Source organism: Podarcis pityusensis (genome assembly GCF_964106645.2).
Source record: "Podarcis pityusensis genome assembly, chromosome: 9".
Lineage (NCBI taxonomy): Eukaryota > Metazoa > Chordata > Lepidosauria > Squamata > Lacertidae > Podarcis > Podarcis pityusensis.
The window spans coordinates 40879289-40902176 of NC_138034.1; the positions used below are offsets into that span (position 1 = coordinate 40879289).

At 42.5% G+C, this 22888-nt stretch overlaps 1 protein-coding gene across 2 annotated transcripts in view; it reads right to left on the reverse strand.

The window, feature by feature from the left end:
* HHIP (hedgehog interacting protein) overlaps positions 1–13009 on the reverse strand; it is a gene marked incomplete at its 5' end in the record, with an annotated part of 80285 nt that extends 67276 nt beyond the window's left edge. For both annotated transcript variants that reach the window (XM_081021927.1, XM_081021928.1), the window contains 2 exons: positions 575–767; positions 12230–13009. In XM_081021927.1, the coding sequence (XP_080878053.1) occupies positions 575–767; positions 12230–13009 (973 nt within the window). The remainder of the gene's footprint in view (positions 1–574; positions 768–12229) is intronic.
* Between the last annotated feature and the right edge of the window lie 9879 nt (positions 13010–22888).

Sequence of the window (22888 nt, forward strand, 5' to 3'; positions counted from 1 at the left end):
TTTCAGAATTAGTTCCACTTTTCTGACATACAACACTCCAGCAAAAGGTATAAAACAGGCCTCTTCTCCATGAGAGATCCTCAGAAGAGAAATAATAATGCACATTCTGAGGCTGTTCATTTGCACACAGGTGTGATGCTTCAAGCCAGAAGCAAGTTGCCAGTTAGGTGCTGGTCTCTGCCTTATCTGGGAACACCCACTGGGAGCTCTCCCAGGTCCTGCAGAGCCTGTGCTCAATCCTGATTTACCAGAGTTTGCACTCTGGACCTGTTGCCTAGATCCTGTTGCCTCGAGACTAAGCAACTGGATAAAGGGCAGTGCCCAGGAGTTATGGTTTAGTGTCCCATGGGGAGAACAGGACAAACTGTACACTATGCCAAGTTAACATAATGAATTTTAAGAAAAGAAACACTTAACTGTAGATGATCTGATTATCTAGATCCAATTGTAAGACCCCTGAACAGTATTTTCTGAATAAAACACATTAGGACACACATAGGATGCTTTGCACAATGTGTTAGCAATAAAAGGTATACACAATTATAATACATTACTATTTACAATGTTGATTTACCTGGTATGTGACCTCTGCAAGTGTAATAGAATTCTTTACAATAATCCTTGCACAGGAAAGGAAGGACTAGTTCTCTTCCCAATGCCTCCTTCTCAGTTGAGTGGAACAGATTCTGAGCATTCGGCGAACAGTGTGCACATTTTATTTCCTGCAGCATCTTCACACATTCTGTGTTGTTGGTAACTGAAAAGATCTGCAAGCCACAAACCAGAGACATATAAGCTTTCCCGCCTCCTGCAAAAAGGCCTGTGAACTAATGCAAATATCCGATGCCAGTTTAAGCAGGGCAATTATACAGGAATACATGTAAAAGCAGCAATGTCACAGGCAAACACACATAAGTCTAAGCAACCGAGCACCCATAATTCACCAGTATTTTTAGCACGAGACTGTGCAGTTTTTCTGCAGCCCTGAAAGCCAGTCAGTTTAGTCAAAAGCCAACTCATTGCTAGCTCTAGAATGGGATTGCTTAATTATCACTGGCCACATATAATCTTATGAAGTTGATCTACAGCACAGTAGAAACCACATTCATCAACAAAAATATGAGTATTTTTGCTTTTAACATTTGGAACACTATCTGAATGAATGCACAATGTATAATGAACAGTCACTGAAACTTGTCATAATTAAATTCATAGTTGAATAGAAATAGAGAACCTCAGGCTTAATGACTAAACTTTCCCTTTTGCCAGCAACACATCCATAGAACTGGCCACATCCTGCTTTGGTTTTCATTCCAATCTGATCAACGTTGGGATACTAAACAGAGAAGCTCATGAAGGTGGTAGTGGTAGCTGGCTACGGCGTTTCTGATAAGTACAACAGCTGTTGGCTTATATGGTTTAGATTGTTTGGCATAGTGATTTCACCAAATCTCATATTTCCTGTCCTGTCAGTATGAAACTTGGGGGCTCATAATGTTTCAAATATGGAAACATAATTTTTCTCCAGTTTAGTTTTCAATACAAACTGGTGAACAATTTAGTTTATTTTCACCTTTCCATGGTCATCTAAATCCTCTCTCCCGTCCCTCCCTCTCCCATGCATGAAAGTCCTCTGTGATATACTTACATGACACACTCCATACCAGGGATGGTCAACAGGAAGCCCTCAGTCTATGTTAAGATCTATTAATCTAGTCAACAGATTTTTCTAAAAGTGGATTGTAAAATATTGCCAGCAGTTGCATTTGAAATGAAAATTGTTATCAAAAGGTCTTTCTTTGTCTGTGTGTGTGTGTGTGTGTGTGTGTGAGAGAGAGAGAGAGAGAGTGAATGAATGTGATTCCAGACTTTAATGTTCCAATACTCTTTGGATTTTGTATGTGCCATAACAGGGAAATCCTTCCTCCTAGATGACACCAACTTTATTAAATGACCCCAGCCCTCATAAGAGAGATTTTCCGCCTGTAGGCCACTATCTGGAGAATATTATGGCTCCCCCAAGAATATAGAAATTGGCCACTAAACCATTTTGCATTGAAAAGCTCTACAGTCAAAAAGCAACTGCATTTATATATAAAAAATACATGACAATATTTCACTCCTTACATGTTCCCATTTATTTGTAACTTATTACCTGAAAGTCAAATGTAATATTTATTTCAGCATGCATATGGATGTCTTTTTATATATATTTTTCAGATTTTTAAAAATATAATATGGATAATGTCCCAGCCACATTCTGCATTCTGGGAGATTTTACAACCTAGAATCAATTTGATATTCAACACTTAACAATGTTATTCAGACCATGGAATATGTGGGATATGTGGTGTTTCAGTCTCTGTAACGTCATACTGAGCAGTTCTTTTGGAAAGAGTACAGTAATTTTTCGCTACATTGCTCCATTCATTCTGCTTGAATTAAACATTTTCTATGCCAAATCCAGCTCTATTACTTAATTCAATTTGGAGTCAGCCCATAATTAGTGTATATTGTATCATGGCTCTTCTGAGACACCACAGTACTGTAAAAAAGTTTGGAGTCATCACATTTATTGGCTTGGTGGCAATCACATAAAACTTGGAGTCAAATTAGATCAGAGAGAGTGTTTCATCGTGCTAAGTGATCTGTCAGTGGTTTCATTACACTTGTGCCAGTGAAATGCACTCAATTCACTGGAACTGTCTTAGCAAAAAAAACCACCTAAATTTAACCATATGACATTTTAAAGCATGGCCTGCACTTGTGAAGCACTGACAATTCAGAAAATTGTACAGTACTCTCCTTTAGTTCTATTATACACTGTTAATTGTTTAGATCCCCAGTGTGGCAACTGTCTCAGCACTAGATTTTGGCATCTCAAAGCAAAGTTGGCCCTTCATCCTTAAGGTCATAAAGGGTATGTCCAAATGGAAGCTTTCTGCACTTCCAATTCAGCAGCACAGTACACAACTTCTTTTCCTGGGACAAATGACTGCTACATCTTCCATGGAGGTGGAGGTGGCACCACTGCCGATGGAGGAACTGGAAGTGATGGAAGCACCACAGATAAGGGATAAAGAGCATGATGAGGAGAAGGCAGCACTGAGTTGTTGGTAACTGCCTGAATGCATCACCTGATGTCACCAGGTCTGAAAAGAAGCCGTAGCTTGGAAAAAGGAAGCTGAAACTGTCTAGCAGGAAGCCATAACAGGGAGAAAGACACATAGTATGCTGTGATGAAGGGGTACGGATTTTTTTATGTTAGTTTGACCACAGAGAAAAGAAAAATGCATCAGACTAGGCCAGGCAAAAGAAGTCCACAAATAAAACTCAAAAGATGGACAACTTATTACTCATTAATTGAGAGAATGCCTTATCCCTTACATACTCAGTAGATCATTGCAGTCTGTGGGAGAGATTCTATTTCAAGTTGCAACGATCTTAGAAGCCTTTTCCACAGTAAGTCAAAACAGGGTTTTTTGTGTGTGGCTCCCCTATTCTGTGGAACAGTGTTCCTCTCAAGAGGAGGCACTCATTATCTGCATTTGCAGACAACTGAATTTGTTTATCTGATAAACTTTCCCAGCTTGGATGAAAATGCCTCTGCCACATGGGTCTCTACTTATGCAGATATAAACTTTTAGATTTATATCCAGTTATTTACTGTGTTGTTTTTGGCTGTGTTTTATTGCGTTTTGTACATCATGTTAGGATGTCTATGTATGTGTAGAATATGATTAATAAATTATAAAATTAACATTACACATAGTTTCCTGATGGGCTGTGCATAGCTCAAGTTTTACCAAGAGGTAACTGCTGTGTTTTCTTCTAGGCAGCTGCAAGCTTTAAGCAGCTGTTGGAGGTAATTCACTAGAATATTCAAGCTCTGAGCTAATTCTCATGGAACTCCCCTCCTAGGGTAATTCTAACAGCCTCCCTTCTGATTTCTGCAGACAAGTAAAAACACTGTTGTTTTAAAAACAACAAAGAGCATTGTGGTACCTTAGAGGCTAACAAATTTATTAAGGCATAAACTTTTGTAGATTACAGTCCACTTTATCAGGTGCATGAATTTACAGGTATATACATACACAGGGAGAGGATACTGTAAACAGGGAAATGAAATGCAGAAAAAGAATACAGACAGTGATAATTACATAATAAAGAGTGGTAATTCACAAAGCAGTTGTTAATAACACAGACATCCTAACTTTGGTAAGACAATTACCACATACGATGCACTAAAATATTTTGCTTCAAAGGAAATCTGATCAATCTGATGAAGTGGACTGTAGCCCGTGGAATATTGTGCTGTAACAGATCTGTTAGTCATTAAGGTGCCACAATAAATAGCACTGACAATTAAATTGACCACTGCAGTACCCCTCATAGGAAGGATCATGGGGTTAAACAACATCCCCAAGCACCACTGTCTGAAGATGACCATCCACATAGGACTGAAACCACTGTAAAGTGGTACCACCCACTTCCAACTCAGACAAATGCTCCAGAAGGATACTATGGTCAATGGTATCAAAAGTTTCTGGGAGATCAAGGAGAATCAACAGCATCATACTCTGCCTGTCTCTCAACACACAGGGCAACCAAGGCAGTTTCCATGCTAAAGCCAGGCCTAAACTCCAATTGAAATGGATCCAGACAATCAGTCTCCTCCAACAGAGCCTGGATCTAGTTAGTAGCAACTTACTCAATGTTGCTCAAGAAGGGGACAGTAGCAGTCAATAGTTGTTTAAATTCTCTGAATCCTGGGAGCATTTCTTAAGTCTAATGTCTTCCTTTAAGGAGTTAGAGATAACTCCCTCCTATACAGAGATGTTAATCACCTCCCTGGTTGAGCAAGCCACCCACTCTTTACTAGTTTTCATTAGCTATGAAGGCCAAGGGTCAAGAGCAAATGTGGTCACCTATGCAGATCCAACAATTTTGTCCATATTCTCAAGCCATATCAACTTAACAAAACAGGACAAGATAGCGTTCTGGTTATCTGTTGAGAGTCACCTGCTGCAGTGAAAGGCATGGTGGATACAAGGGACAGGGACATGGGTGGCGCTGTGATCTAAACCATGAAGCCTCTTAGGCTTGCCGATCATAAGGTTGGCAGTTTGAATCCACGTGACGGGGTGAGCTCCTGCTTTGTCCCAGCTCCTGCCAACCTAGCAGTTTGAAAGCATACCAGAGCAAGTAGATAAATAGGTACTGCTGTGGCAGGAAGGTAAACAGTGTTTCTGTGTGCTCTGGCGTTTGTCACGGTGTTCTGTGACCTGGAAAGCTGTCTGTGGACAAACACTGGCTCCCTTAGCCTGAAAGTGGAGAAGAACGCTGCACCCCATGTTGAATTTGACTGGATTTAACCATGCAGGGATACTTTACCTTACTTGGATACAAGGGATTTTATCCCCAAAATGCTTTACAAAAGTCACAGTGGTTGACATTGGTTCATCCACCTCCTTTGGGCTGAGAATAAAAGGCTCCATACTACCTAAAAAGCTCTGTTGTGTGGCATAGTGAGGATGCAATTGAGGCAGCAAAGTGCTTCTTCATTATATTCACTACTATTGAGGAGACTTAATAATGAACACTCACTAGTGTTCAGTTGCATTCATCTGGATTTTTCATCTACGTGTACTCAAGCTGTTTCATTGCTCTAAGCTCTGGTGATACCAAGAAGTCAATTTGGCTCTACCAAACAGGACAGGGTGCTCAAGGGCAACCATAGTCCACATCATCCACCTAGTCCACAGGTTAACTAGGATTTTGACAGCAGTATCTCCCAGAGTAGCCTGGAACCCAATTGGATCCATCAGCCTCCAAAAGGCAGACGATTCTAATAGGTCTCCAGCTGCTGAAGAGGGAGAAAGCAGCTGAATACCTAAATCTGAACAGGAAATTATAAGACTATGACAAGCAACTTAAGTTAACCCCTCCCCCACTTTCAGATCACCCTCTTCCCAGCTGGTGGACCAGATCCGGAGTGTGGTCTGCCATATGCATTAGGCTGATAGCACCCCATGGTTATTATTGTGACCATAGAAGTTCTGAGGCATCCAAGATTTAGTGGCCTCAACACTACCTCCAAGACCACTTCTGTTAGCTCAGGCAGAAAGACTGCTGGGCAGCAGGCTGGATGGTAAACTAGCTGAATCCCTAATCTGTTCCAATTGCCCAATAAAAGGCACAGACACACTAGAGTCCCACTCAAGAAAACAGGAAGCTTGGAGAGAGAGAGAGAGAGAGAGAGAGAGAGAGAGAGAGAGAGAGAGATCCAATTTCTACTGTCACAGCAACCCCTCTTCCCTGACCCCCAAGTTTGCCCTGACACTGTACCAAGTACTCAGGTAGGGAAAGCTGGGTAAGATCAGTTAAACTCAGCAAGTACTGGTAATACAAGCCAGCTCAGCTTTCACAAATTGTGAAAGAGGGAGATTTTATTTAAAACTGACCTGGTACTTAATAACAGCATCCGAGGGCTGGCTGATAACAACAACCACAATTACTCTGGCAAGAGAAGAAGCTGACACAGCCACCAACTCTCTGTGTCAAGTCCCCCTTACTTGGCACGACCCTTCTCTCACACCATACTTCATCACTGCAGCTGGGGCCTGCTGAGCTCTCCCCAACTGATCCTACTGCAGACAAAAATCATCAACCCAAGACTCAGAAGAAAAATAAGAGCCCAGACTGTGCTTTTAAATTTTAACTGGGCAAAACAGCCAATCTCACAGAATAAAAGGCCCACATAAAGCCCCTCATTCAGTAGATTAACATCTACTGGTGGTGGTCCTTGCCCCTGAGTCCTTCCCAAAGTGGTGCCACCCACATCTGCCCAGCTCTTGCACCCCCAGCTCGCAGAACTCAAGCCCAGGCAGGGCTGCCACCCAAAGCAGCAAGGGGTGGACTTCCACACAGCTGACAGTGGAAGGCCAGCATTGTTGGGCATGAGAGAGAGGAGAAGCAGAGCAGCCACAGAGCAGGGGTTGAGCAAGGAATGCTCACAAGCAACTTGCTAGTTGCAGTTGCTGCGTCCTGCAAAAATTCAGACTACTGTATTGCACATGAAATGAACAAAAGCTGACTAGGCTGTAATTCTTGTGTCCTCTTTTTAAATATCTCTCACTACATTACTTTCTTCCCTTTTACTACAGTGTTTAAGGCTCTTGGGACACTGGGGTTCCTCTCTCACAGGCCTTGAGCTGCTAAGCTGCCCCTGTTTGCCTCCTCCAAAAGCACAGGAAGCAGCTCTGTAGTGGGCACCCCTGGAATTTGACACTCTAGATTTGCCTAGTTTGCCTTTATGGTTGGATTGGCCCTATGAAATACACATTAAGGACACACTCACACAGGGACTTCCCTCACCTATGGTGGCGCGCACACACACACACACACACACAGCATCAAAGGTGTGCCCAGAGAAACAGGCCTAATGGGGTGTGAGAAAGTCTCTATGTGAACATGCCCTACTTGATCTTGTCTCTGTGTGGTATGTTAGTTCATACTGCTCTCGTATTGCAGACTTAGCCTACTTTGCTATATATGAGTTCTGGTACACAGGAAATAGGCTTATACCAGCTCAGCTTTATGCCAGCCCAATACTGCCTACTCTTGAGTGGCAAGCTGCTCTTAGCCTGAGGCCATTCACATAATCTGTTACCTTATTCTTTTGACTAGGACCTTCTGCATGCCAAGCAGGTGTTCTACCACTGAGCTATTATTCCTTCTCAGATTACAGATCAGTTACCTGAGATCCTGTTAACTGATGATGTCAGGGACTGGGACTTTCTGCATGCATCAGTTCCTACAGACCCTGTTTCACTCACTGGCAAATCTGTCATGGGCATGGCAAATGTAGATTAATCTGAATAAATGTACCCCTCCCCCCAAATGTAAAATGTATCTTTAAGAATGAGCATATATTTTTTAAAAAAAAATCAGATTTGTTATACTCAAATTAGTTTGCTGTTTCCAAAAGCAATATGTAGAACCATGAAATTATAGTGGCTTAAGCTTACAGTATGCTTACTAATTATTATGCCTACTGACTGATTCATAACATATGTTAACTCATCCTTTAATCTCTACCCAGGAAGCTGAAGCCAAGAGAAGGCAGGTGAGATAAATATGCAGGGACTTGTAGTTTACAAAGTTGGGTTGGCACTATTAAGCTAAAGGTGAAAGGGAACAGGCATATAGGAGCATAATTTCTTCTGATTTTACAAGAGAATCTGGCCAACACAACTTGTACCATTTCACATGGGTGCAAGGAGGCAAGTCAGCAGAAAAATCATAGCATTCAGTTCTGATGTTAATATGAAGCAGTATTTGGTATACAAGTAATTATTCCTGCGAACAGAATGCTTTCAAGATGGTTCAGCTGCTAGTTTCAGCATATGCTTCATTTGGTACTATAGTACTAGATTATGTCATTAAGGAGTTCAGTTTCAATTTTAGGACAATATGTAAATAGATCATTGTACCAAGGCAGCTGTTACAGGGACCCCAAGATGAGTTATTTGTTTAGTTGGATGTGTTCAACAATAGCTTTTGTTGAAGAAAGAGCCAGAGCAAACAAATGATTGTAAAAGGGCACACTTGAAAACAATTACTTTTCACCCATTCCCTGACAGCCTTGGCTGTGAAACCAACTAAGGTAGAGAAGATCACTGTGTTTGACAGCCTGTAAGAAAACTTAAAAAAAAACACACAAAAAAAACCAATGCACAAAACTTTAATATGTCATTATTTGCTTATGAATTTAGAGAATCCAATGGTAAATGGAGAATAATCCAGAGCACCAGAAGGTAGGGATAAAATGTCAATGACATCATGCAAACAAAACAAAACAAAATAAAAATGATAAAGGGAGACTGTAATTTCATGTGTCTGTGCATTTTCTGTTGCAGCTTTGCACTACTTAAGAGGCTGGCAGCATTTCATTAGAAATACAGATCAATAATTTGATCATTAAATTGCCAGAGGGTTGACAAATGTAGTCTTAAACCAAGAGGCTTTTTGTAATTAGAAATGACTGCTGAGTGTGCTTCATTACTTTTAAAAACTGCTGAAACACTTATTTCTTATCACCCTTACCCTTGTCTGTGGGTGGGTATATCATAAGTGCAGTGTCACAGCACAGCCATAGGGACGTACTTCCTGGAGCATTTCCAGAGCACCCTGTTCAGAGTCTGCTATCACTAAATGCACTAGACACATTTTGCTTGGAAAGTCATCCATTATGTGTCACGTGAATCAGAAGTGGCAAACTTTCCAAAGCACACTTACCTGAGAGTAAATTCCATTGAAATCAATGGGACTTGATTCTGAGTAAGCATGAATAGGATTGCATTGCACATGAAAATGGAAAAAATGCATATTTTTGTCCATCTGGTACACAGACGTGCAAAAATGTTTATTGCCAAGTTTTGTTTAAATGATTGATATGATATATATGGATATGACATAGCCTGAAATGATGGGTTGAGATGTACATTAAATCATGTCCTTCCAGTTAAAAGTGTTTTTAGATGTCACCAGCCACAAAAGAAAGAGTGCTAAGAAATCAAGTTCTGTAAATGGGTAGAAATGCAAGTATTGTGTAAAGCCTGTCTCACCTTTAATCCACCACAGAGAGCTTATTTATTACAGGGAGATTTCAGAGAGTCCATCCAGCAGATGCTGCTGCTCATTTCTATATGTTACTAACAGGATAAATTAAGGACACCCCCCTCCACGCTTGACTCTGGCATTTGTGGGTTTCAGTTAGAGACTTTAGGAGGTTATCTGAATGTAGTTAGTGTGTAGTTTAATGTGATTACCACACAGGAGCTTTGCTGACACTACCTCTGGCCAAACATGCGGAGAAAATATTCAACCAAACTCCTGCTGCATCTGGTAAGAATAGAGTTTCCTTTGCTGAAATCCCTGCAGCAAAGACAGCTCTCGCTCATCTGGGAACAGAGGCGATAGGACAAATGCTCTCTCAAAAGGCATGAGCATTTGGACAGAGCTGGGGACTGAAGGAGAATGATGTTCTCCAGTTTCACCCATTAGCGAACCAACCAACAAATACAATGGTGTTGTTGTTATTCTTTTGCCATAAGCAACAGGACTCTGTGTGTGGGCAGCAGTTTAGTGGGGAGGAGGATAAGTCGACCCCTTTTTGTCCTATTGATTTTTTCCCTATTTGCATGACTTGAGCAAATTAAATGATGCAATATGGCTTTTTGTTACAAAACAAAGTGAGAGATACCACCCAGACACATATGTTGATTCGTAGAAGCTGTTTACATGAGAATGGAGTGAAATCTACCGTGAACTGAGCATAAAAATTCGATTCAGGCTGGGTATTTTTTTTTTTATTATGCTTGGGCCAGAAAGACTGAAACACAAGTTTTCCAAGACGCTCTCAGACCTTGACAACTGCAGTGTTGTAACGGAGGAATTCTTAATTAAACCTAAAAGCTGGAAGGGGGAGCAGGGGGAAAGAGGGGGCAGTGAGAAAGACACCTGATTGTTTATTTCACGTGCAGTGATTCTCAATGACATTTATTCATCACGTTTCCCTCCCTAGATCCAGCATTACACATTGCCCTTCTGATGGAAACAATAGCCTGAAAAACTTAGAGAACACCAACACGCTGGAACGCAGAAGAACAGCAGACCCCTGAACAGGCGCCCTTCTTATTCCAGGATGCCTAGGATTTTTCATTTATCCTCAGAATGCCATCAAGTCTAATGACGTTAAAACTGTCACGCTGCAAAAAAGCAAATTCTCTCTCTCTCTCTTTCCACACACACAATCCAGTAGATACCCTCCTTTTATCCCGTTTGAGAAAGATCCATTTGCAACCCCTCCAGTTTGTCGAGGAACAACTTCAGGGAATCCTCTCTCTCCCCCCCTCCCCTTTTCTCTCTCCAGAGCAAGGGACCGACCTAATCGGTGGAAGAGCTCGTAAAAACTTTGCAGCGTCCTGGCATCATCTGCTCTCCCAATCACCATCTGCTACCCGAAGTTTCCTGACCAAACATGTGGAGAGAATCGTACACACTTTTCTACCCTCAGAAAAAATAAACGGGGAAACCACCGCCACCTTAATTTACAGTCCCACGGCTGCCAGGGAGCGTTGACTGACTCCAAGAAAACCCTCCAGACTTTATTGGCAGCATCTCTGCCCCCCCCTCCCGTCCCATGTCTCATCCAGACCGGGATGAAAGTCTACCTGTTTTCTAACTCAGCTTCTTTCTGCTCTCTTCTAGATGGGACCACTTGACAATTGGGGCTTCCAGGGGCTGCAGCATCCCTTCACTATACAATAGTACACAAAATTTCACAATTTTACCCCCCCCCAATAAATTGTTATCCTAGATTGTTAACCTGCGGTCAAGGTTTGGGTTTTTTTTGTACAAACTAATTATCTGCCCCGCGTCCAGATTTTGACATCGCCAATCTCTGAAGACCCAGCATCAGTGACCAACCAAAACCTTGTAACAAGTTTTCCAAGGACTGTTGTGCTTGAGGGACAACAGAAACCTGCAGGAACCAACACACCCACACCCACACACCGTGCTCCTGAAATTAGCACCCCATCCTAGAAGAGAGGGAAAGGAAACAAGGGCACAACAGTATCAAAGGTGCCAGTATCCAAGAGGCACAACAGCGCTATCTTTCTTACACGTTTATGCTCAAAACTAAGTCAAACTATACTTAATGGGGTTTACAGTGCGAGCCAATGGAAGTTCACTTGCAAGAAAGTTCAACGGAGTTTATTCCCGGGCAAAAGTCCGTTTGGGATTGCAGTCCTCTCTCCTTTGCTAAGCCTGAGTTTGGGATAACATGTGGGTTGATGAAGAAGATCTGAGCCACTCCAGAGTTTCATGGGCTCCTTGGCCAACAGAAATCAGTCCAGGTGAAGACGTCTACCTATCCCCCACCCTCACCTTTCTCCTCTACTGCTTGAAGCACCCAAGCTCAGGCCACCTTTGACACCTCCCCAGAGCTGCTGGCCTTCTCACCACCTTTGCAAGCCTGCTGAAGAGGAGAGAGACAGACAGATACAGGTCCACCTCTCCTTGGTTCTCCCCCAGGAGTCTCCTTCCACCCTCCCAGATCACGAGGAGGACCCCCCCCCCAAATCCTCCTCCTCTTGCTGCTGCTGCTCAGGTGAGCCCCGGAGTGTGCAGCCCTCCCACCCGCCGCCGCCGCGCGCCTTACCTTGTTCTCCACGTGCAGCGAGCCCTGGCTGTCCGCCCTGGGGCAGCAGGAGAGGCGAGGGTAGAAACCCCGGCACATGAGTTCCCCTCCGAGGGGCGGCTCCAGCAGCATCAGCCTCCTGTCTCGCTTCTTGAGGCGCCTGGGGGGGCTGCCGTTCAGGCACCTTCTCCTCTTGGCCCCCCCGCTCTCCCCAAAGCGGGCCTCCCCCTCGAAGAAGCAGAGGACCACGGCCACCAAGAGCAGCTTGAGCGGGAGCATCTTCAGAGCGACCATGCCTCCGCGAGCTTCCCTGGCAAATCCCAAGGCAAATCCAAGAGCGAGAGCTTTCCGTGTGGTGTGTGTGGGGGGAAACCCCTTAGATCCGGGGGTGGAGAGGGGGGAAGAGACAGAGAGGATGGGGGGGGAGGCCTCCAAGGAGGGAGCGAGTGATGTCTGAGGGACCAAAAAAAGAGGGGAGGAGAGCGCGCGTCGCGTGTGGTGTAAAGGGGGGCGGCGAGTGAAAGGTGCCGCGCAGTTTGCGCGGGGAAGTTTGCGCGAGGGCCGGTTTAGTTGGCGCGGCTGAGGCGTCGAAATTGCCGGCGCGAAGGGCTCCCGCGTTGGCGCGCGAAAGAGAAGACGAGGAGGAGGTGGTCGTGGCGGTGGCGGCAGCAGCAGCAGCAGCAGCAAGTCCCTTCTGGTCGTTCGATAGAAAGGCGGCCGCAATTCAGCGAGGACAGCCTGGCTGGGGTGATGCCTCCTCTGCTGCTGCCGGCGGGAGCTGGAGCTCACTAGGGCTCTCATGTTTCGCTCCCTCTTTTCTTCTTATTTTTAAGCAGCGCGCGGGGAGGTGCTGCCACCGCGCGCCCCTTCACGTCACCGAAAAGAGGGACTAGCGGGGAGAAGAGCGAGAGAGCGTGTGCGTGCGTGTGTGGCCGTGCGCGCGCGCCGGGGGACAGAGGGGAAGCGGACGGTCACGGGGCGCGAGCGCGCGGGGAAGGCGCGCGCGCACGGACGAGGCGACTGGCGGGCCGGCTGGCTGACTGGTCGGCGCGCTCGCGCGCGCTGGGCCGAACTGCCTGAGGGAGCAGAGAAAGAGAGTGGCGGGGTTTGGGGGGTGGGCACATAAGCAGCAGCCACCGTTGGCTGAGAGGAAGGTCCGGCAGCGACAATAGCAGCAGCCGCGGTGAGGAGGGACAGGAAAGAGGCGAGTGAGGAAACTTGAGGGAATAGCCAGTCCGTGGCCCCAGGGGCCCTTCTAAAGGACTCAAGAATAGAAGGACCCCCCACCACCGCCTCAAAAGATTTGTGCATTGCAAGGGGTTGGATTAGATGACCCTCTTGGACTGGCCTAACTGCAATGCCTGCAGACCTCCTGTGCTTTCAATTAATTCAGTATAGTGTGAGGTAGCCCACTTGGCCGCTCTGCAGAACTGGCACGGTTACAGGTGCCGCATAATACTTCTCCTGCATTTGCAAGATCTTTTCATGTGGCAGCAGCTACACTTTGCAACTCCCTGCCGGTTGGCATCAGGCAGGCGCCTTCTCCATACTCATTTTTATTTTTTTGGCACCTGCTAAGAACATTTTTGCTGAGGCAGGCCTATCGGATCTCGACGTGTAGTTCTTGAGGTGTCTTTACTGTTAATTTTAATATTAACAGTAATACAGTGGTACCTATTAACAGTATGTACAGTGGTACATACGCTTCAGGTTACATACGCTTCAAGTTACAGACGCCGCTAACCCAGAAATAGTGCTTCAGGTTAAGAACTTTGTTTCAGGATAAGAACAGAAATTGGGCTCTGGCGGCACGGCGGCAGCAGGAGGCCCCATTAGCTAAAGTGGTGCTTCAGGTTAAGAACAGTTTCAGGTTAAGTACGGACCTCTGGAATGACTTAAGTACTTAACCCGAGGTACCACTGTAATGTGATTTTAATATTTCCTGTAAACCTGCTTAGAGGTTTTATTACAATCAAGTAGTGTATAAATTTTGTTAAACAAATTAATAAATTACTGGTAAATGTCCTCTCCTGGAAGCCCTCACCTGCAGAGATTTGGTGGACGGCTACTAGAGAGAGGAAAAAGTCTGGGGTTGTGTCTGTCTTTCTGTGCTCCCTAATAATAATAATAATAATAATAATGGATCTCCTTCCCAAAGGAGACCCACCTACTGCCTCTCCAGCTATTCTTTAGGCACTAGGCCAAGTCTATCCTATTTATTTGATTTGCTTCATATGGTTTTGCATCCCCAATGGATGTTGTTTTTAACTCTACTAGGGTGTTTTTTCTTTTTTCTTTGTTCATTGTAATTTTTCATTGCCTTGGAGATCAACAATAGGAGATCCATAATTTTCAAATAAGTAAATAATGTTTTTGTACATATTTTATAGCCTTTCTTTATCCCTGTGAGATGAAAGGGGCCTAGCATGGACTGAAGCACCCAGAAACTGGCTCCATGGAAGCAGTGCATGGGTTACTTCAATTAGCTAGCAGCCTAATTGCAGTTTTTAATGGTTCAGCCCACCATCAATGAAAACCTGTTCCTTGATCTTAGGAACCATCATCCTCAAAATTTGGTTAAGATATTTTAGGACATGTCCACATCCACTGCAAACAGAAAAACAACTTTCCGAAATACACTCTGTTTTGTATATGTTATTAACATGTCCTAAAGTCATCTTAGGGATGCAGGTGGTTCTGTGGGTTAAACCACAGAACCTAGGACTTGCCAATCAGATGGTCGGCAGTTCGAATTTTTGCGACGTGGTGAGCTCCCGTTGCTTGGTCCCTGCTCCTGCCAACCTAGCAGTTTGAAAGCACATCAAAGTGCTAGTACATAAATAGGTACCGCTCCTGTGGGAAGGTAAACAGCCTTTCTGTGCGCTGCTCTGCTTCGCCAGAAGCGGCTTAGTCATGCTGGCCACATGACCCAGAGGCTGTACGCTGGCTTCCTTGGCCAATAAAGCGAGATGAGCGTCGCAACCCCAGAGTTGGCCACGACTGGACCTAATGGTCAGGGGTCCCTCTGCCCTTTATCTTTTAAAGTCATCTTGAAGGTTGCATTCTGTGATCTTCTTGATGGTACTGGCTCCTTGGAAGTTGTGACAGGGTCAGTAGAACAAGTATGTGCAGAATGTATACATACCTGTGCATGCATGTATATGCATGGTCTTAATTCTTTATATCTTTTTCTATGCATGCAGCTTCTGTGCACTGGGGAAAAGGCACCACTGGTTTTACAGGTGAGAAGGAGCAGAAGGATATCTTTTTTCTTTGGTTTAATGTAAAATAGGCTGAAAAACTGATTATTCTTTCTCATTTCATGAGTTTTTCTGATGTTAACTGGATGCTTCTATGATATACACGTGTAGTACCAGATGAGTGGAAGGATCAGGGCTCACTAGGTGGGTTCCATAAATCTTCCCTTTGCAACATGTGCTATCAGTTTAAGGCTGGTGCTGTGGAAACTGTGAGGCTGACACAAACACAGCTTTTCAAATTTGCAAATCAAATGCATTCGTTTCCTTTTGGCAACAGCTAGAAATTGCACCATGTGGATCTGTGAAATTTGTTGAGCTCAAGGCTCACTCTGAATGTTATTGCCAGCAACATCTTGTGCTTTGCAACATCTTGAGATGTTAAGAAAGAAAAAGGTAATGCAGGAGTACATAAAAACCTTATCAGCCGCACACCTCCCAGTTTAACTAAGTGAGAAGGAAGCAGTAAAATATAAGCCACTTTGAAATTGAAATGTGGTCTGTATAATTTATGCAGGGCTAGCCCAGTAGCTGGATGACTAATGAACAGATAAAAATTATTTCCTTTCCCTTTAGTGTCATGCTAAATTAAGTATTTATCAGGGTTTATGAGCAGCTGTGCCTGCAACCTCTCATTGCATCCAGTTCATAAACATAATTCTTACATAAGATGTACATGAGGATAAAACATGGATTGTTTATTCTCAACTGAAAAGGAAGTATCAATCATATTGTAAAGTCTTCCTATTTGTGTTCTGTGGCCTAGTTGAACAAAAAGTTCCCTTTGTAACACAAAATGTACTGTCTCCATAGTTCCTGCCACCAAATTGATCCATTGTGTGTTCTAAGGGTTCACAATAGTTGCACCCTGTCTTCTGAGTTATGGTTTCCTTGTCAATAATTTATTTACTAGTGTTGGCATGCTATGACAGGGTGCCAAATTAGTCTGGATTATCTACTTCATTGTGGCAAAGTGGGTAAATTGGAAGATGGTAGTTTTTGCTCTCCACTGAGTTCAGTCAGTGGAGTTTGACTTACTCCATAACTTGCCAGTGTTGGAGGTAGGATCTGAGGAAGCACAGGACCTGACAACTTCCTATCATAGTCCCATTTCCACGTAGCTTGGGTTGTCCCTTCACTGGTGAAGTTGTATCAGCAACACAAATATGCCAACGTGGACTTGTGCTGATGTATCTGCAAAATTATGCTTATAGATCTTTACTGGTGGACTGTGCACATCTGGGACTGCTGTATAATAATACCCCCATCCCATCCTGCAGCCGGCATATCTCAAGAATGGGGTTGCATCCAGAGTCTGACAGGTGCTAAGTCACCAAAGTTTATCTGCTGACATTAAACCTCTTAAATATACTCACCTTCCTGGATTATTCTACATGTGCTACAAATACTCCAGATGTTAGTGTCACGGCTGTTTCTAGGTAAATATGTGAATTAAGATTTTAGATTGTTATTTTTTAAAATATTTGTTCTAAGAGAAGATGTAAGCAGGTTGATGCAGTCACTTAGATCAAATTCAGATGCCAATTTGTTCAGGAATTTCGGATATGAGAATAAAACTACTTTATCCCTAAAGAATTCTACCAAAGGCACATCAAGCCCTTATGAACTCTGACTGAACTTATGGCAGAACCAACCATATTTCAAAATAATAATAGTAAATAAATACATAGCCCAAGATGTGAGAAGGGTTTACAGATGTTGAAACCATTTGCTCTAGGCGCTTTCTGATTAAAATATATATACATATGTACTTTACTACACAGGTGTTGCTTCCCTTCTACAAACGTAGATTGAAAATGGGATCCCATATATACTAGTCAATCCAGATATATTCAGAGCCCCAGTACTAATGGAAACGAAACAAATTGAACTGGTTTGTGTCTTTAAGAAAAACACCTCAACTTAGGCCTTTTAAGCATCTGCCTGTTTTGCTTTTGCTTTAAAGATTATCATTTTTTAAAGTTAATTTATGAATTGTTTCATACGAGGCATCCCAAAGAAATTTACATTATAAAACAGATAGAAGATTTATAACCCATGTAACAAATCTTCCCAGTGCAACCAGTTTGCACTATTAAACTTTCCATTATATTATGTTATTCATTAATACACTTGGTATTACTGAGAATATTCAGCACATTGCATCGCTGTTTCTTGTGCCTATGGCTCCCAAATCTACGGTAGCTCATAAGGTTTTCCAATTAATAGTGTATGATGGCTGACTTATAGGAATATCTCTGAAATTGCTGTCATTGGAGATTTAATAACATCCTCCATCCTCTCATCTAGCCTGTTTATGAAAACCACTAGGCAGTTTGTTGGCCCAAGACTAATTGTAGTACCATATCTACTGTACAATGGACCACACATTGCAAGTTTTAGCAGTCGCAGCAACATAACTGATCACATTGTCTTCACTCCTTTTCAGCTAGGATGGTAACTTCGCCTACTTTTGTAACCCACACCCACTTTCACCCACTGTTGTAACAAGTAGTTAAAATTGGTTTTGATTACTTGTTTAGCGCTGGTGTCATTCTTGTGAGAAATCAGGTGTGGGGGAGATGTTGATCAGGTTTGAAGAATAATTCCTGGTATTATTTTTCAGCAAGAAATTCCCGTGCACCTTTTTTAACGTACATATTGCGGCACAGGAATAAATCTAGTGCAAATCATGGAAACAGTCCACTCTTTCCCCCTTCTATATATTGTTTATTTCACCATGTATTAATGAACTGTAACCCAGGCTGTGTTCCAGCCTGCTTAGTGCCTTTCCCATAGCCAATATTTCTCTCTCTCAAGCTCTGTTAAGTATTGTGCTTTAAACTCATACTACATTAGCATAATTTATGTCATGACAGATCCATAAAACAACATTTTCCAGATTACTGAACACATAGCTTCATATAACCCTGTCTGTGCCAATTATGAGTTCATCTACTAACAGTTTTGGACTTTAAAAAATTCAGACAGGGATGAACTGAACAACCGGCCTTCTTTTGTCTTATTCATGTCAAAGAGCATTTCCTGTTTTTGGCAACTTTGGCCACTTGTGAACACATTCATGTTGTGTCCATGCCAGCAATGTTAAGTAATGACTGTGCTAAATTTTGTTCTTTATCTGCATGTCCCTCACATTTTGGAGGGTGGGGGACACACCTTAAACTCAAGCATTCTTAGTCTTGACTTTTATAAACAAAGGGATTTGTCTTTTGGGCACTAGGTGGCAACAATATCAATATATCTTACTCAAGTTAGGCTGCAATCCAACCTCACTTTTTGCTGGGCTCTGTGTGTCTTGTCTGTGTGGATTGGGTGGCGGTATCCCTCCACTCAGAGCTGGTCCACCTATGAGGCAGGACGGGGCAGCTGCCTAAGGTGGCAGAACCCAAAGAGGTGGCAGTGAAGCAGCAGCAGCTTCTGGCAAGATCTCACAAAAATCTTGTGAGATTTCACAAGAGCTCCATGAGCTCTTACCAGAACCTGTTAACATTGCTGCTTTTTGGGCACTGCCATTTGACCTAGGTAAAGAAAGCTTCAGTGGTGTGTGTGTAGAGCTTTAGCGGGGATGGGGTGGGGTGGGGTGGAGAGGCACCTTCCTGTTTTGCCTCAGGCGGTGATACGAGATGGGCCACCCCTTTCTCTACCCATCCTTCCCAATCTCCACCTGTGGTGTTACACTGTGGCAAATATTGCCATTTTGGCATCCTTTTTTTGCACCCATTTTGACTGGTTCCAGGTATTTTAAATATCCTCAAGAAAATTCTTCAACATCTTAGCACAAACTTCTCCTGATTTATACATTTTTGGATGCAATTTTGCCTAATACACAAAATTTTGCAAAGCAATTATCCCTAATATAATTTCCTTTTTATATGTTCTTTTCACAAAATATGCTTTTCTATGCACACATATTGTAGTATACGTATTTTTACGCACATTCCTTGACTGGAGAACTGTATTGCAAAATCTGGAGAAGTATAAATTTTGAAGGATGGCTGTGTTTCAGTTCTCAGGTTTCCCCCCCAGAAAGTGTGATTTAGGGAGGTTCATCTTTAAATGTCAACTGAATCAGATTTCTCATTAATCCCTAATCATTCACTGAATATCATCTGACTAAGGATAGCAATCAGTTTACAACTAGACAGTTGCCCAGTAGCTGTAACAACACATTTTATAAAGTTACTGCAGGCTCAAAACATGACGACAGCAACTCTTCCTTGAAAGTAAAGAAAATATCTTTATAAAGGCCAATAGCTCAGCAGCAAGCACAAGGACCAGAAGTCAAAATTCCAAGGAACATGAGCAGGGCAAGAGGTTTGTAACTGAATGGAAGGTACCAAGATGTCCCAAGAGTTGACACAACCATCCTACAACAGGATGAGATCACTTACAAAACCCTCCCCCTCTACAGTTCCTCCGCACATGCACATACCATCTTGGGGAGGGGAGTGTATCTAAAGGTGTTGCCTGGTTCTCAGAAAGAAGACTATATTATACCCCTCTACCTCCAGCTTTGCCGCCACTTCATCCTGTTCTGTCCTTCCCTCTGGTTGGTTGAAGGATCTTCCCTTTCCTGCTTCCACAGGAGGGGTGTTGGGGAGAGCTAGCAGTTCTGCTTTCTCTCTGATATCTAGAGTCATAAGGGGGGACCTCTGTCCTCCAGCCCTTCCATTCCCCACATCTGCACCTGTTCCTTCCTTCTCAGTCTTTTGCATCTGGGGCTGTCGAACCATGCCAGACCCTGATGGAGCTGAGGGGTAAATGACAGTTACAGTGTTGTCTACTAAAACATTTAATTTTAATTTGGGGGGTTTTTTTGGTGCATTTTTTTTGTTTTAGGAATTCCTATCCCATTTTTGGCATTTTCCTCAGAGTGGTTAACAACATTGCTTTGTTCATTAAAAACAGTATAAATATGCTTTGTTCATGGAATATAACAAAATGTGCAATTTGTGATTTATGCAAATACTCTCCCCGAGTTATATAACCGTACTGCCTAGTTTGCAGACTGGTAACATTGTTGTTTACTTCATGGAATAAGCAAAGTCTTTCCAGAATTACGCAGAACATTTCATCACTGACATAATGAATTGCATAAATTATTACGCAGAAACTTCATTTCATTAATGAATCAACTGTCATCATTGGCTATTTTGAATTAGGCAGAAGTGTTTCCAATTTTCATTTAATTACACTGGGGATTTGTACAAGTGATGGATTAGATGTGGTTGCCCATTTTTCATATTTTGCTTATCTGAACAATGAGGCAAGAGTTAAGACACCCATGTAAACCCATTGTGCAATAATACACTACCTGTCATTAGCATAACTATCGCTGTGGATTGTGAACCTCTCTCCAAGCACACATCCCAAGCGTTTGACATGTCTGCCCACAATTTCTACCTCTCCATCAGTCTTGTAGACAAATGCAATTTCACCATCCATTTAGCATATTTGTGTGCAACCACACACATTCAGGTTTGGAGCAAACTCTGGCCTCACAAAAATGTTGGTATTTGTCAAATTAGTGTGCCTTTGCAAAAATCATCATTTTTTACTGTAACCCAAATGCTCCATGACTAGGAAAATCCATTCCACATGCTCCATGTTAAGTCCTAGCTTCAGCTGCAAGGAACCTTACTGTGAGGGATATGGGAAAGGTCAGCACTGCATTCCTCTTTTAAACTGCTCAAAATGGTATCCTCGTACCACACAGGAGAATGGGTGTAGCCAACATAAACCGTTTTCTAACCACAGTGCATAAGGATTTAATTATAATAAATTGCACCAATAATTTTTCTTGCTAATGAACAAAATACTTCCATAACCTCAAGAGAGACACACAAGCTCTATGTGCAAATTATTATCCACTTAATTCATGTAATGTAAAGAGAGAAATTTCACATTCATGTGCATTTGGGTCATAATCCAGGAAAAAAAAGGCAACTGAACGTTCGTGTCTAAACATGCAATCTCATACATGTTTACTCAGAAATGTACCATTGTATTCAATGGAGCTTCTTCTCTATGAATTGAATTGAATAGAATTGCAGACTAAGCCACATTGATTTCAATGGGATGTTGCCATATTTATCTTCTGTTGGCTTTCACGTTTGTTCTTCTGTAGTGTCATTAGACCCTGCAAGTGAAGAGATGTAACATTTTTAGAAAAATAGGGTCAACTTGGAAGGTTCTTGCTCACAGTCCAAATGTACCTTTCCTCTGCAGGGGCTAAGCTCTGAAAAAAATGGTTCTGCAAATTTGCAAAAGTTGGCTGAGGATGATGCTGATAGCCTGGCATCACTGAGGCGATAAAGAAGATCTGCTCCACTTTTTATAGCACTTTTTTTAAAAAAAGGTTTCATTTATTTTTAATATAAGGTACAAATACATGTGACACCCCGCCCACATGCCCACAAAAGGTTGCCAGCTGACAGAAGCATGTAAGGAAGAGAAAATCTCATGGCTGATGGAGCATTCCATGTGCTGGCATGCACATCTGTCATTGGCAAAACCAGGAAGAAGTCAGGCTCAGGCTGTGACTCAGGAACTGACTTCAGGTACTTTTTTCATATTATATCTGTCTTCACTTCCAACACAGTAGAGTGCTTGTAGACTGTAGTTCTGTATGCAACCTTATTGTATTGTTAATTGTCATAACAAATGAAAAATAGTTTGAAAGATAACAGTCAATGTTCTAAAAGAAAGCGATGGCGATGGTATCCAGAACCAGAATAATGAGTCACCATTTTGGCCCTAGGAACTTAAGTTATTGATTCCTAAATTATGCTGTACAGTATAATAGTGTATATTATAATAATGGGGACTGGGGTGCAGTCAATGAAAGGAACCAACAGGTGGTAAAGAATGTGAGTCATCTTAATTTGTATGTCCTCGACATATTTTCTCCCTTTGTTCAGTCTTGAGAAAACTTTAAAGTATTAAACTTCACTTGATTTTTGTATTAAAAGGCTGCATAGAATTAAAACCAGATTTTATTGACTAGCAGCAGACTGTGAATCACTGACACATAGACTTAATGGCCCGCCTGAGACCAGAGAAAGTTTTTTAAATGTTGAAATTGGCTAAAATAATTTAAAATTTGTAAGGGTGGTGAAAAATCCTTGGCTAATGCTGTACTTTTTTTGAGTACCCATTTAATATAAGTTTCTTGGTGTACTTGTTAACAGCATGTTCAGTCTCTTTAATTTCTGATCTAGTAGAACTGTTTGCATTTTTTAAAAAACATTGACCTTAAATGAAACCAATATAATAACTCAAAATATCTAGTAAGTGTTATTGCTTTTTAAAAAACACAGCAGTGAACTTCCACGAAACTCTGTTGAACCTAAATAAAATGGCTTTGTGGATTGAGGTGCAAAAATAACATCATAGTTTAGTT